This window comes from Phocoena phocoena, chromosome 11, assembly GCF_963924675.1.
Source record: "Phocoena phocoena chromosome 11, mPhoPho1.1, whole genome shotgun sequence".
Taxonomy (NCBI): Eukaryota; Metazoa; Chordata; class Mammalia; order Artiodactyla; family Phocoenidae; genus Phocoena; species Phocoena phocoena.
Genome location: NC_089229.1, coordinates 99,424,552 through 99,436,794, shown reverse-complemented (window position 1 = coordinate 99,436,794; position 12,243 = coordinate 99,424,552). Strand labels below are relative to the sequence as shown.

General features: G+C 58.6%; 1 protein-coding gene across 2 annotated transcripts in view; it reads right to left on the bottom strand.

Annotated features, from left to right (window-relative positions):
- Nucleotides 1–12,243, bottom strand: part of IQSEC3 (IQ motif and Sec7 domain ArfGEF 3) — a 95,698-nt gene continuing 83,455 nt past the window's right edge. The window contains exons 9-14 of one of the 2 annotated variants that reach the window (XM_065887188.1): nucleotides 11,856–11,981; nucleotides 9,936–10,035; nucleotides 9,642–9,803; nucleotides 6,092–6,184; nucleotides 3,668–3,717; nucleotides 1–414 (exon numbers count right to left, since the gene is read on the bottom strand). In XM_065887188.1, coding sequence (XP_065743260.1) covers nucleotides 1–414; nucleotides 3,668–3,717; nucleotides 6,092–6,184; nucleotides 9,642–9,803; nucleotides 9,936–10,035; nucleotides 11,856–11,981 — 945 coding nt within the window. Of the gene's footprint in view, nucleotides 415–3,510; nucleotides 3,586–3,667; nucleotides 3,718–6,091; nucleotides 6,185–9,641; nucleotides 9,804–9,935; nucleotides 10,036–11,855; nucleotides 11,982–12,243 lie in introns of those variants that run through there. The other variant, XM_065887189.1, reaches the window with a different exon arrangement.

Sequence of the window (12,243 nt, the reverse complement as noted above, 5' to 3'; positions counted from 1 at the left end):
CTACACCAGGCTCCTGGCGCCGCTGGAGCAGCAGCGCCGGTGCAGCAGGGAGCCAGGCGGGCAGAACTGGTGCGGGTGGTTGTAGGGGGGCGGGGCGGGGGGCAGGGGCGGCTGGTGGGCTGCCTTGACGGGGGAGCCCGGGCCGCCCAGGGCCGTGGAGGAGGACGCGGTGTAGCAGGATAGGGCCTGGCTCAGCAGGGGCTCCATGCGGGCCAAGCAGGGCTGGTCCAGGACGATGACCTTGACAATCTGCTGGCACTGCACCAGGGTCCCGGGGGCTGTGGGCGGCGGTGGTGGCAGCAGAGGGGGCTGCTCCCTCGAGGGGCTAGGCTGCAGGTCTGGCGCTGGCGCTCCCCTCTCGGCCCCCAGCCCGGAGTAGTGCTGGGACGTTTGAAGCCTGTTGTGAATTGACACCTAGTTTAGAAACAGCCAGAGAAGCGTGTAATGTTACAAGACTAAGTCCCAGCTGCTAGGACTGGCCACCCTGGGCCTCCCTTCCCCCCTTCCCCGGCCCCTGTGCCCACTGGGGGCTCGCAGCCCTCACCTCGGCCCGCTGCCCATCTCTCCGCCACCCAGAGGGCACCCAGCTGGCAGGCAGAGGCGCTGAGCCTGGGTGGAGTCCAGAGACGCTGTGCTCTACCCGGCCTGAGTGGCCTGGCTCCTTCTGTGGGATGGGCGGCTGGACCGATGGACTCAGGTCCTGCTGGGTGGCCCTGGGCCCCAGGTGGGCACCCACCCGCCTTCCCACCAACCTCAAGCTGGGAAAGCAGGGGTATCTGCCTGCGCCCTGCCTCCCAGGGGTGTGCGGCGGACACGGGGACAGGGTCTGGAGTCAGCTGGCTTGGAGCTTTGCAAGCCCCTAACCCTCCCACCAGCTTTTTAAAGGGAGGCCTTCTCATCACTGTGAATCACAAAGGTGTCCAAACCCTGGAATGCCACGGACCCCGAGGGGTGGTGTGGACCTGCCCCATCCTCCCAGACTCCCCAGGGCTGTGCCCACACATTCGAGAGCGGCCAAGGCCAGAGCCAGGTCCCCAGCTGCCCTTCTGGCCCAACCTGGGCCCTGGAGAAATCCGTCCCGCTGCAGGAGGGGGAACCCAGAAAGGGCTCTAATCTTTCCCCCTTGGGTGGGGCATGAGGGGGTGGCCCATGGAGGGCACTGGGAACCAGCCTGGCCTCCTCTTGCTAGCAGGGGAGGTAGAAGAAATAGGAGGATTCTGGAAGGAGAGGGGTTTAATTCCTCATCCCTCCAGCTCACCAGCCTGTAGATACGACACACGATCCCCTTCCGACACCTGGGCCCTTCAGGGAGTGGCTGAGACCCTTCTCTCTGAGGATGCCCTTGGGTACCACGACCCAGGCCCGCTACTCAGTGCACGGGGGGCGGAAACCGAGGCTGCAGGGGAAGGGATCCTATGGCCAGGTCTAGACCAGGAGGGCCCTGCCCTAAACCATCTCAGAGCCCTAAGCCTGACCCTATTTACTGGCAAAAGGTGCAGTTTCAGGGACGCCCCCTCCTGGGTCCGGGCACTGCCCTGGTGGGCTGCTCGGCTCTCCAGCCCCGTTCCTCTGCCCTTGGGTTTTCACAAGCCCCCATGGCCAAGCTCCGCGGGCTGCAGGCTCTACTCTCCATTCTCAACCTCCAGCCTCAGCAGTGTGTTCTAAGCCTGAGCTTCCCCCGCCTCCCAATCAATCAAAGGAGCCCCGGAGCCCCTTGGTGCCCTGCCAAGCCCTGGGGTGGGCCGAGAGCAGGGCTGCGTCCACCTCCCTCTCGGGGAGCCCTCTGTGGTCCTCACTGGGACAGAAGCCTTCTGTCCACTGCTGCTGGGGAGGGGTGGGTGCGGCTCCTTTCCCCACCTGCTTGTCTTCTGAGTTATTCCCTGGGAGAAAGTGGCCTGAGACAGCGGGGCAGGCCTTCTGCTCTCCGCCCCCAGACCTTACAGCTGCCCTTCCCCAGGCAAAGGCCTGGCCGCCCCAGTCCAGACCCTCCGAGCCCCGCTGTGGCCGCAGCCCTGGCCTCACCCTGCACCTCCTCTTCGCCTCCCCTTCCCCCCTCCCCCTCCACTGTCTGCACCTCCCTCCGGTCAGTAAGTGAAAAGCAGGAAGTGACAGCAAAACATTCCCTCATTCTGACCCCCTTCCCACCTCCCTGCTGATGAAAGAAAGAAGAGAGAGAGGGAGAGAGAGGGAGAGAAGATGGAACATGGGTAGCAGGCCTGACAGCTCAGACAGGCTGGAGAAGCGCCTGCCGGCGGGGTGGCCAGGCAAGGACAGAGCGGGTGGAGGACGCGGGAGCTCAGGGTCCAGCCGAGAGGCCGGCAGTGAGGCCGCCTCTGTGCAGGGGAGCAGAGGCTGTCAGAGCCCTGGGACTAGCCGGGGTGGCAGCCTTGCAGATAGCCACGTGGCCCTCTGGGCCGGGGAGGAGGGGATAATGGTCCCCAGATCGCGGCCCTCCCTGGGCAGGCGGTGCTAAGCCACAGGCAGGGCTGGTAGAACAAACCGAAGGGAAGGGCTGGTAACTTCGTGTGTTTATCTGCAAGGCTGGAGAACGGGCAGCTGCGGCATGATGGCCAGAGGAGGGGCAGGGGATGGAATACCCACCCTGGGGGCTTGTCAGCTGCTGGGGCAGGAAGCTCCTTCGTGTGAAGGTGCCTCCTCCAGACACAGGTGTGGGGGGGGGGGCGGGGGAGGGAGAGGAGAAGCTGCGGTTTTCTGGGGTGTCCTGGGGCTTCCCCAAGCTTAGGCTGGGGGCAGGGCTCCTCCCTCAGAGCCCGAAGTTGGGGCTCCTCCAGCTTGGAGTGAGGGTCTGTGTGAGCAGTGAGGGTCCCTGGAGGCCTGGCAGAAAGGAGTGAGGGGCTCACCAGGGTCCGAGGGGAGCCAGTGGGGAGGGCTGGGGCCCAGCAGGCCCGCGGGGCAACTGCATGCCCGTCCCAGGTGGCCGCCGGGGGCCTGGTGGGCACCCGCTGCCGCCGCTACTTCTCCAGTCCCCTCCCTCCAACGTGGACAGTCTTCAGATGCAGCAGCCGCCCGCCCGGCTCCAGGAGAAGCCCTAAGACAACCCCACCCCCGCCCCGCCTCACCTCCCCCTGCACATCCCACCCCGTGGCCAGCTTTCCAGATGGACCAGCTGTCCTGGGCGGAAACTGTACCCTCCCAGCCGCCTCCACTTTGCCCAGAGGCATCCAGGAGGGCAGGGTCTGCCCCACCGTGCTCACTCGGGCAACAGACCTAAGGGGTGATTCTCGAAGGGGCCAGGCTCCCTGCTACAGAGGCTGGCAAGATGTGGAGGAGGGAACCTTGGTCTCTGATACGGGAGCCTCAGGACCACGGCAGTGTGCGGGGCGGCGGATTCGGGGGACTGCGGGAGGAATGCGATGGGGGCATTGGGGGCTTTATCTGCACGCATTAGTGTGGGAGCTCGGCCTGGGGGGCTCGGCGGGGAGGGCGGGCTGGGGAATGGGAGGGGGCACTGTGGCTTGATTAGGTGCTGGAAGAGTGGTATTACCCATGCTAGCAGTAACTTTTAATTGTATCTCTTGAAATTGGTAAAATGGTGAGTCGGGCTGGGGAGGCATTGATTAAAACCTGAGAAGAGAAACAACAGAGACAGTGAGAGGAGGGCAGGGGGCACAGACTCACTCACCTGGGCAACCAGGCCTCCACTCACCTCCGCTGTGCTCTCCACCGCCTTCTCTGCCGGCGCCGCTCCCCTTTTGGCTTTGAATGCAAAGAGCACAGGGCTCACTCTCCACCTGGCCCTGTCCCCCACAAAGCCCTGTCTCCGCCACCCCCACAGCCCCCAACCAAGCCTCCCTGCAATTCAGTGCGGCGGCCGGAGACTCCAGGACCCCCACCACTCCGGGGGCAGTGGACTGGGCGTCTGAGCCCAGCTCTGCCACGTACTAGCTGTGTGACCTTGGGCAAGATGCTACACCTCTCTGGGCCCTCATGGACTAGAAGAAGGTCTCTGACGTTTTTCCTTGCTGGGTATTGTGGAGTCTCCTTTACCCACAGTCAGAGCGCCCCATACGGACTGTGCAGGTTGGTTGTGAGGAGGCCTTGGTTCTTGGTTCCCAGAGCAAAAGGGGGCTCGTCTGTGTCTGTGGCACAGGCTCCGAGAGGGAGGGGCCGTGTTCCTTCCCTGTTCCTGCTCCTTAGCTGAGCGGTGAGGATTCAGCTGCGTGAGCCACAGGGCAGGGCCTGGCACAAATAGCTGATAATGGCTCTGCTACCAGGGCTTCCTGATGGGCCTGGCACAGCACCAGGGACCCTGCAGACACCCGAGGACAGCTTGATGATTTTTTCTGGCTCAGTCACCCCTGACTCCCACCCCTACCCCCAGCAGGCACCCCAGAGCCCTCGGCCGGGGCCCCTCTGATTTCTCACACACCTGGGGAGGATGCTAGTTCCCTTGCTGTGCACATCCCTCTGCTTTCTGTAGCACAAGAGGAAGCTGGGGAGGGAACTGATGGACAAGGCCCCGGAGATACACATCAGGGCCTGGCCAGGGGCTGCAGCTTCCCAAAGAGGCGGGCTGGGCTGCAGAGTGGAGTGGGGCAGGGTGTCCGGGAATCAATCACAGCTGAGGTTTAGACTCTATTACACAGCTGTGAAAACAAGCGTGTACTCTGACCTTGTAGAAATAAAGGGCCAGGACTTCCTTGGTGGCGCAGCGGTTAAGAATCCGCCTGCCAATGCAGGGGACACGGGTTCAAGCCCTGGTCCAGGAAGATCCCACGTGCCACGGAGCAACTAAGCCCGTGTGCCACAACTACTGAAGCCTGCGCACCTAGAGCCCATGCTCTGCAACAAGAGAAGCCACCGCAATGAGAAGCCCGCGCACCGCAGCAAAGAGTATCCCCCGCTCGCTGCAACTAGAGAAAGCCCGTGCACAGCAACAAAGACCCAACACAGCCAAAAATCAATAAATAATATAAATTTATAAAGGAAGGAAGGAAGAAAGAAAAAGAAAGAAAGGAAGGAAGAAAGAAAAAAGAAAGAAAGGAAAGAAAGAAATGAAGGGCCAGCTGAAAACCAGGGCAGGTGGAGAACTATGAACACATGGTGGCAGGTCAGACCCATACACCGAGGAGACACCACAGTGAGGGTCTCCATGAGCTAAAAGAGCCCCGAGTCTTGCTTGGAAAACAGATCTCCTCTCCCAGCTGGTGTGACCAGTCCTGTGATGCTGATACAGCATCTCGGTGCCACGGCCGTAACCGGGGGTTTGGAACCAGCATGGAGCCCACTGGAGTGTCTCAGCGCAAGCTGACGTCTTGCTGGGACCCTGGCTTTCCAGGGCTTAGCACAAGGCACACAGCAGGCACTCAGTAAGTGTTCATTAAATGTAGGAATAAAGGACTGAATTAATTAGTGAACAGTTCTGGATGGTTCGCTGGGGTTTGCTGGGATGGGATTTAATTCTCATGCCACCTCTCCTAATTCTTTTCTGTTTGGGGCAGATGGAGCAGGGGTGGGGGGGGTGGGGGTGGAGACAACTCTTCCTGTCTCCCTGTAGGTTGCGGGGAAGGGGGAAGGTAGGAGGGGGCAGTGGGAGCGGGTCTAGAGAACGTGGCCAAAGGTGATACAAAATCTGAAGCTGGCTTGACTTCTCTGGAGTGAAAATTCAACTTGAAGGAATCATTTGAGAAATTGGGTTTGAGGGTCCATCTGGGTTTCGGGGTGCTGACTCGGGCCTGGGATTAGAGAGTGATGTTGGCTCATTAGGGGAAGGTCTTGATGGGGTAGATCAAGATTTCCAGACCCTTCTGGCCGCCTGCCTTCTCACCTGCTCCCAGCCACAGACACGGCACTTTTTCCTCACGTGGCTTCCCTTTCCCACAGCCCTAACCCCCGGTGTGCGGAGGGAACAGGCGGGCACTGGGACCCTGAGCCTGATGCCTCCAGGGGGAACAGTGACCTTTCTAAGTGGACACGTTTCTCTCTCACCTTCCCCCTCAGTCTCACTGCTAAAGACCCAGCAGATGAGGCCACGGAAACGAGCCTTTCCCTCACCCGAATCCCCAGGACCCCAAGGCCAGGGTCGCTGAGTGGCCTCCACGTGGGCCAGGGCCGCAGGTCTGGAACTCACCTGTGGGCGATCCCTGCTTCGACTGTGGCTCCAGCTGGGCTCCCCCGGCCTTGAAGGAGAGAGTCTTCGTTCCTTGCTGCTTCTCCAGCTCCCCTGGGGAACGGAGAGGCTCGTGAATGGAGAGAAACCCCGACCTCTAGCACACAGAGGGGAGAGGACAAATGAGACAAGGGCAGGAGGAGGACGAGGGGCTCCCAAACATACGGCACCCACTCCACGTCAGCCTCAATGCCGGGGCTGGCAGCACCTGTTCTGGCAGCCAGAGAGGAGGTTCAAGAGGTTGATAAGAGGGAGGCAACAGCCTGGGTCTGCATCCTGGCTCTGATGCTGCCTGGCTGTGTGGCTTCAGGCAGGTTACTTGTCCTCTCTGTGCCTCCCTTAAGGGGACTGCAGTGTCCACTTCAGAGTGTCATTAAGAGCGTCACAGGAGGGGACTTCCCTGGTGGCGCAGTGGTTAAGCATCCGCCTGCCGATGCAGGTGACACGGGTTCGAGCCCTGGTCCGGGAAGATCCCACATGCCGCGGAGCAGCTGAGCCCATATGCTGCAACTACTGAAGCCTGCGCTCTAGAGCCCGTGCGCCACAACTACTGAGCCCGTATGCTGCAACTACGGAAGCCTGCATGCTGAGAGCCCGTACTCCACAATGAGAAGCTCGTGTGCTGCAACGAAGAGTAGCCCCCGCTTGCCGCAGCTAGAGAAAGCCCGCGCGCAGCAACAAAGACCCAGCACAGCCAAAAATAAAAGATAAATAGATAAATAAATAAATAAATTTAAAAAAAAAAAGAGGATCACAGGAGGAAAGACATTAAGGCACTTAGAACCAGGCCTGGATGTTGCAAGGGCTCAGTAAACATCGGCTCCTGTGATGACATCAAAGGCTCACGTGGTATAGCAGCCTCAGCACCGCTGGTGCCGTCCAGCCAGCTGGCTGAGCTCCCCCGACGACGAGGTCCCAGCCGCCCGGGGCTCCGGCAGAGGTCTGTCTGGCTACGCGGCTTTAATTCCTCTCTCTAGACTGTAAACCTGTTCCTTCTGTCTTTTCTCGGTGGTGCTGGAGAACGGCCAGTTACCCTCCTTGGAGATTTGACAGCCGTTATTAAATCTCTCCTCCGTTCCTCTTTTCCAGGAGACATCACTCGAGTTCCTTGTATTAAAGCTACTCTCTTGGGTCCCATTTTCTGCCTGTCTAGTCGTCTGTAATCTGGGGGCACCGGCCTGCAAACCCCAAACCAGAACCATTTGTGCCGATTGCCCGAGTCACACCATCAAGCAATACTCAATATTTTTACTGAAGTGAGAGTGGCTCTCTCTCCCCAGAGGGGCCGTCTTGGCTTTGGAGAAGTTAACACTGTAATTACAAGCAAGGCATCCGAGGAACCTGTGTGCCGGTCTTGTCCTGTCAATGACTGCATGAATTTGGACAACTTCCTTAAGTTCTGTTAGACTCAGTTTCCTTATTTGCAACATGAAGATAATAATTCTCACCTCCTGGAAAGATGTAGCAACAGTTCATACAATAGGCTCGGCATTCAGCCCAGTGTGGGCACGTAGTAGTAGGTGCTCGAGAAACGGGAGCTGTGGCTACTTTTTCCTGTTTTCTACTTCCTTTTTCCCTGCCTCTCTGAGCAGCCCTTCCTCTTTCCTCAGCTTTCTTCCCTTTCTCTCCAGACATGAGCCTGGTCCCTGCTCTCCTGCCCTCAGCACACGGATCTTGGCGACATCTTCTCCTTAGTACTTGGAGGGGCAGGACGTGCTGCTCCCAGGCTGATGGGGAAAGGGACTTCTGGCAGCCATGCTGGTGCCCACCCGTGGGCTCTGTGCTCTGCGGCTGTGCAGACCCATCTAGGACATACTGACAAGAGGGTGTGTCTCTGAGAATGTTCTAGATCAACAGCAAAGGTGGCATTGAAAAGAGTCTGTCTGTCACACCCCTGAACTCACGTCGCCGATGGAGAGCAGAAGGGGAATTTACACCCTCCCTGTACCAGGTGATACTGAGTTAGTTTCACAGTCTGGTCTGGTGAGGTGGGTTTTTTTAAATTTAATTTATTTATTTTTGGCTGCATTGGGTCTTCGTTGCTGCGCGCAGGCTTCCTCTAGTTGCGGCGAACGGGGGCTGCTCTTCGTTGCAGTGCACGGGCTTCTCATTGCGGTGGCTTCTCTTGTTGCAGAGCACGGGCTCTAGGCGCACGGGCTTTAGTAGTTGTGGCTCGCGGGCTCTAGAGCGCAGGCTCAGTAGTTGTGGCGCACGGGCTTAGTTGCCCCACGGCACGTGGGATCTTCACAGACCAGGGCTCGAACCCGTGTCCCCTGCATTGACAGGCGGATTCTCAACCACTGCGCCACCAGGGAAGTCCCTGGTGAGTTTTTGTTTTAACCTGATTTCGTTGTTTCCTTAGGAAATTATAAACAGAAGCTGCCCTCTCATTTTCAGGGTGGAAAGTACATGAACCTTAGAATCAGACTTCACTGCAACGGCCAGATCCTCCGCTTCTAATATGCACCTTAGACGCATCCCTTAACTGCTCTGAGTCCCATCCGTGAAGTGGGGGCCAACACCTGCCTTGCAGCCTCCCCGTGAACACCTCAACAAACCACCTGGCACAGTAGGTGCTCCAAAGATGCTGATGAAATAGCACCGCCCTGGCGCATCGGCCCGTGCTCAGAAACTCCCACCGCCTTTCCTCCCGCCCAAGGGCTTTATGCCAATTTAGAAATACTTTTCAACTAAGTGGCCACGTAAGGCAGACCTGGAGTCTGTTTTTATTTTGTTTTAGTTTCTGAATCCATTCTTACTTAATTTTCCTTTAAAGCCTCTTTGAAGCCACTGCAATACTTCACCAGGAAAGCTTGCAGGTGGGCAGGGACCACAGGGCGTCACTGCTCTTTTCTTGAACCAAGAGGTGACCGGTAAACCACCGGGACAGATGAAGAGGCGCAGAGATTGTCTACAGTACCTGAACGGGAGCAATCGGGAACAGAGGCACTCCTTGGAGGCCAGAAAGACAACTCCAAGACGAGGGACAGTCAGAAAGCCAGACTGGGCTCTTCAAGGAGATGACGTTATGAAAAAATTAAGTGGGGGGCTATTCTAGGTTAGAAGAGATGAAAACCATGAAACAACCGGGTGTGACGTGTGAATCTGGACTGGGTCAGTGGAGGAGGCTGCCAGGGAGGTTGGGTGGGAAGAAGTGCTCCAGGCCCGGACCTCCTCGGTTTGCAAGCCTGCCTTTAGGGGCGGCTCGCTCGCTGGTCCTGGTCAAACCCAGCAGAGTTCTCCGTTCCGAGGGGCCCACATGCCGCCCCACGGCCTGGCTACATGTGCACACACATGTGTACACCCTCAGGTACCTCGCCTTAACTGTGAGGCATCCATCAGCCATGATGGTGCCGTGGGACTGAGGCAGGGAGGGCTCTGGAGGGCAGGAGGGGCCTGGCGCGCCCACACACCCTCCGCAGGGGTGCAGGGAGTGTCTGTCTGCAAGCGACCCTGCTCCCGCTGACCAGAGCCCGGCCGCACGGAGGCTCTGGGGTCACCACGTCCTTACACTCTATCCGGATCTGCTCCAGCTCCGTCACTTCCGCGATGGACTCCTTCAGGTCCTCCACAAACTTCCGCATCTCGTCCAAGCCCAGGGCGCAGAAGTGCAGCACCTGCTTCTTCTCGGAGCCCGAGAGCGGGGTCACCAGTGTGATGCCGTGAGAGTAATCTGGAAACCAGACCCCAGGCCCCACAGGCCGTGAGCAGCCGCAGGTGAGGAGGGGGCCTCTGGAGCGCCTGCCCCTCCCCCTCCCCTGCACCCCCCCGCCCTCTGCCACATCCACGGGTGGCCGAGACTTACACTCGTTCTCAAAGAGGTGGAACTGCATGCCCAGGAGGCCCACGGACTTGCAGAAGGTGTACGTGGAGGAGCTCTTCTTCTTGGGGCAGAGTTTGAGAATCTGTCCAAGACAGGGGAACAGCCGTGCACTGACAGGTGTGCGTGTGTATAAACGTGCCTTACACACCTGGATGAGTGAACACCCAGGGCTCTTGTGAACACAAGTAAACACCCAAAAAGAGACATGCACACACATGCCCACTTACGCACTTAGGATACATTCACACACATATACACACGTGTACACACACATACATATGTACAGACACAGTATCAAAATACAGTCTTCACTGCACAAAATGCTCCAGTGGCCATTCCCACAGCACTTAGAGGCCAGTCCACACTTCACGCCCTGGTTTGTAAGCCCCACCTAGTCTGGTCCCTGCCTTACTCTGGCTTTATGTTCAGTCCATGCTGCGCTTCCTGTAGCTTGAACGGGGCAGGCCCAGTCCTACCACAGGGCCTTTGCACCTGCTATTTCCTTCCACAACTCGCCCTGCAGCTTCTTGCGTGGTTGGGTTACTCTCATTACTTAGATCTTAACTCAAATGCCGCCTCCTTAGAGATTCCTTCCCTGACCAGCCTTTACAACAAACAAAAACAAAATAAGAGAAAATAAAAATCCACCTTAACACCAGCTACTCCAACCTATCACCCTGCTTTGTTGTCTTCACGGCACCTTCCCCCAGTTTGATATCATCTTGTTTGTCTTCTTAATTATTTTCTACCTCCCTTGTCTCCTGAAACGCAAGCTGAGGTAGCAGTTGCTTGGTGTACAAATGTTTCTTTGGCACCTTCTGAGCTGGGCTCTGGGACACAGGAGAGGACGGGGGAGCCCGGCCTCAGGGTGCCTCCCTCCGGGGAGGAGGACCCTCAGGGTCCATAAATCAATCAATGGATCAATCCATCATCGCATAGTAAGCCAAAAAGCAACGGGAAGAAACGGATACATAGGGTAACTGCAGAAACTGGTAGGTGTTTTGAAGAAGAAGTAGGGTCAGGACAAGACGGTGGCTGGGCAGGCCACCTGTGAGGTGGGGGGAGGACATCTGCACTGCATGAGGAGAGGCAGGGGGTCGCGCAAGGTCTGGGGAGCTTTGCAAGCAGACGATGGAGCCACAAGATTAAGGCCTGAGACGGACGGAGCCTGGGGTTGGCCTGGGGAGGCAGCTGGTGGGGCAGGGGGCGGGCGGCAGAGGAGAGGCGCGGAGGGAGGTGAGGTCTGGGAGCTGGCGATGCTTACTCCGCGGAGGTGGACCTCAGGCGGGGAGCGTTGGATTTGGGACAATTTTCGAGGTAGTGCCAGTATGACTTGTGGATGGAGAAGGTATGGGGTTTGAGGAAAAGACAGAAGCCAGACCCTGTTCACTCTGCTTCGCAGCACTTAGAACACTGCCTGGGACATAGTTGGTACTCATTAAATATTTGTTGTATGGATACCTGTGTTCAAAGAGCAAAGGCCGAGCACCCCACAAACGTGCGCGCGCACACACACACACACACACACACACACACACACGCCCACACATACACCAGCATCCCCCCTGGGCCCAGGGACAGTGTGGGCCCCCCTCAGGCCTCCTGCGCTTCCCAGGCTGTGGGACGGACATGCAGCCCTGTACCCTCCAGCCCCAGGTTCCCCACAATGAGGGGGATGCAGAGGCTCTGGGATCTAATCCATTCGCACCAGGACCCGGGAACCATGAACCTCTCTGTGCCTCGGCTTCATAACTAACAAAGTAGGAAGGATCATATCTGCCTGGGCTACCTCACACCCACACTGGGAAATCAGCCACTGGGTATGCAGCATCATGGCATCCTGGGGGGCAGGGTGCCCTCGGAGCCCTCGGGGCCTCCGGCCCTCTGGGGGTCCCCACTCACCACCAGCAGGTCATTGAAGAGGAACACCTCCCTCTGGTGTGCGGCCTGCTTCTGCAGCTTGTTCACATCTGTCACCTCGAAGAGCCGGCTGCAGCAGACCAGGCGGCGATGGGGCTCTGACAGCACCTGGGTTGGGGCACAGCGCTCACAGCCGGGGGAGCCGCCGAGGCCGCAGCCCTCCTGCCCCCAGTGCCCACTTTGCAGAAGAGCAGATGCAGGCCCAGGTTGGCCCTGACCCTCCCTCTTTCCTCCCCCGTGCTCTCTCCCCTTCCTCAGCCTCCTTAGGGAGCAGGGCTGGGCCAGAGGGCTTCACAGTGCTGGACGCAGTGAGCAGATAAAAGGCAGGGAAAAGAAATCGAAAAGAGCTTTCGGGCTGTGCGCTCCGTCC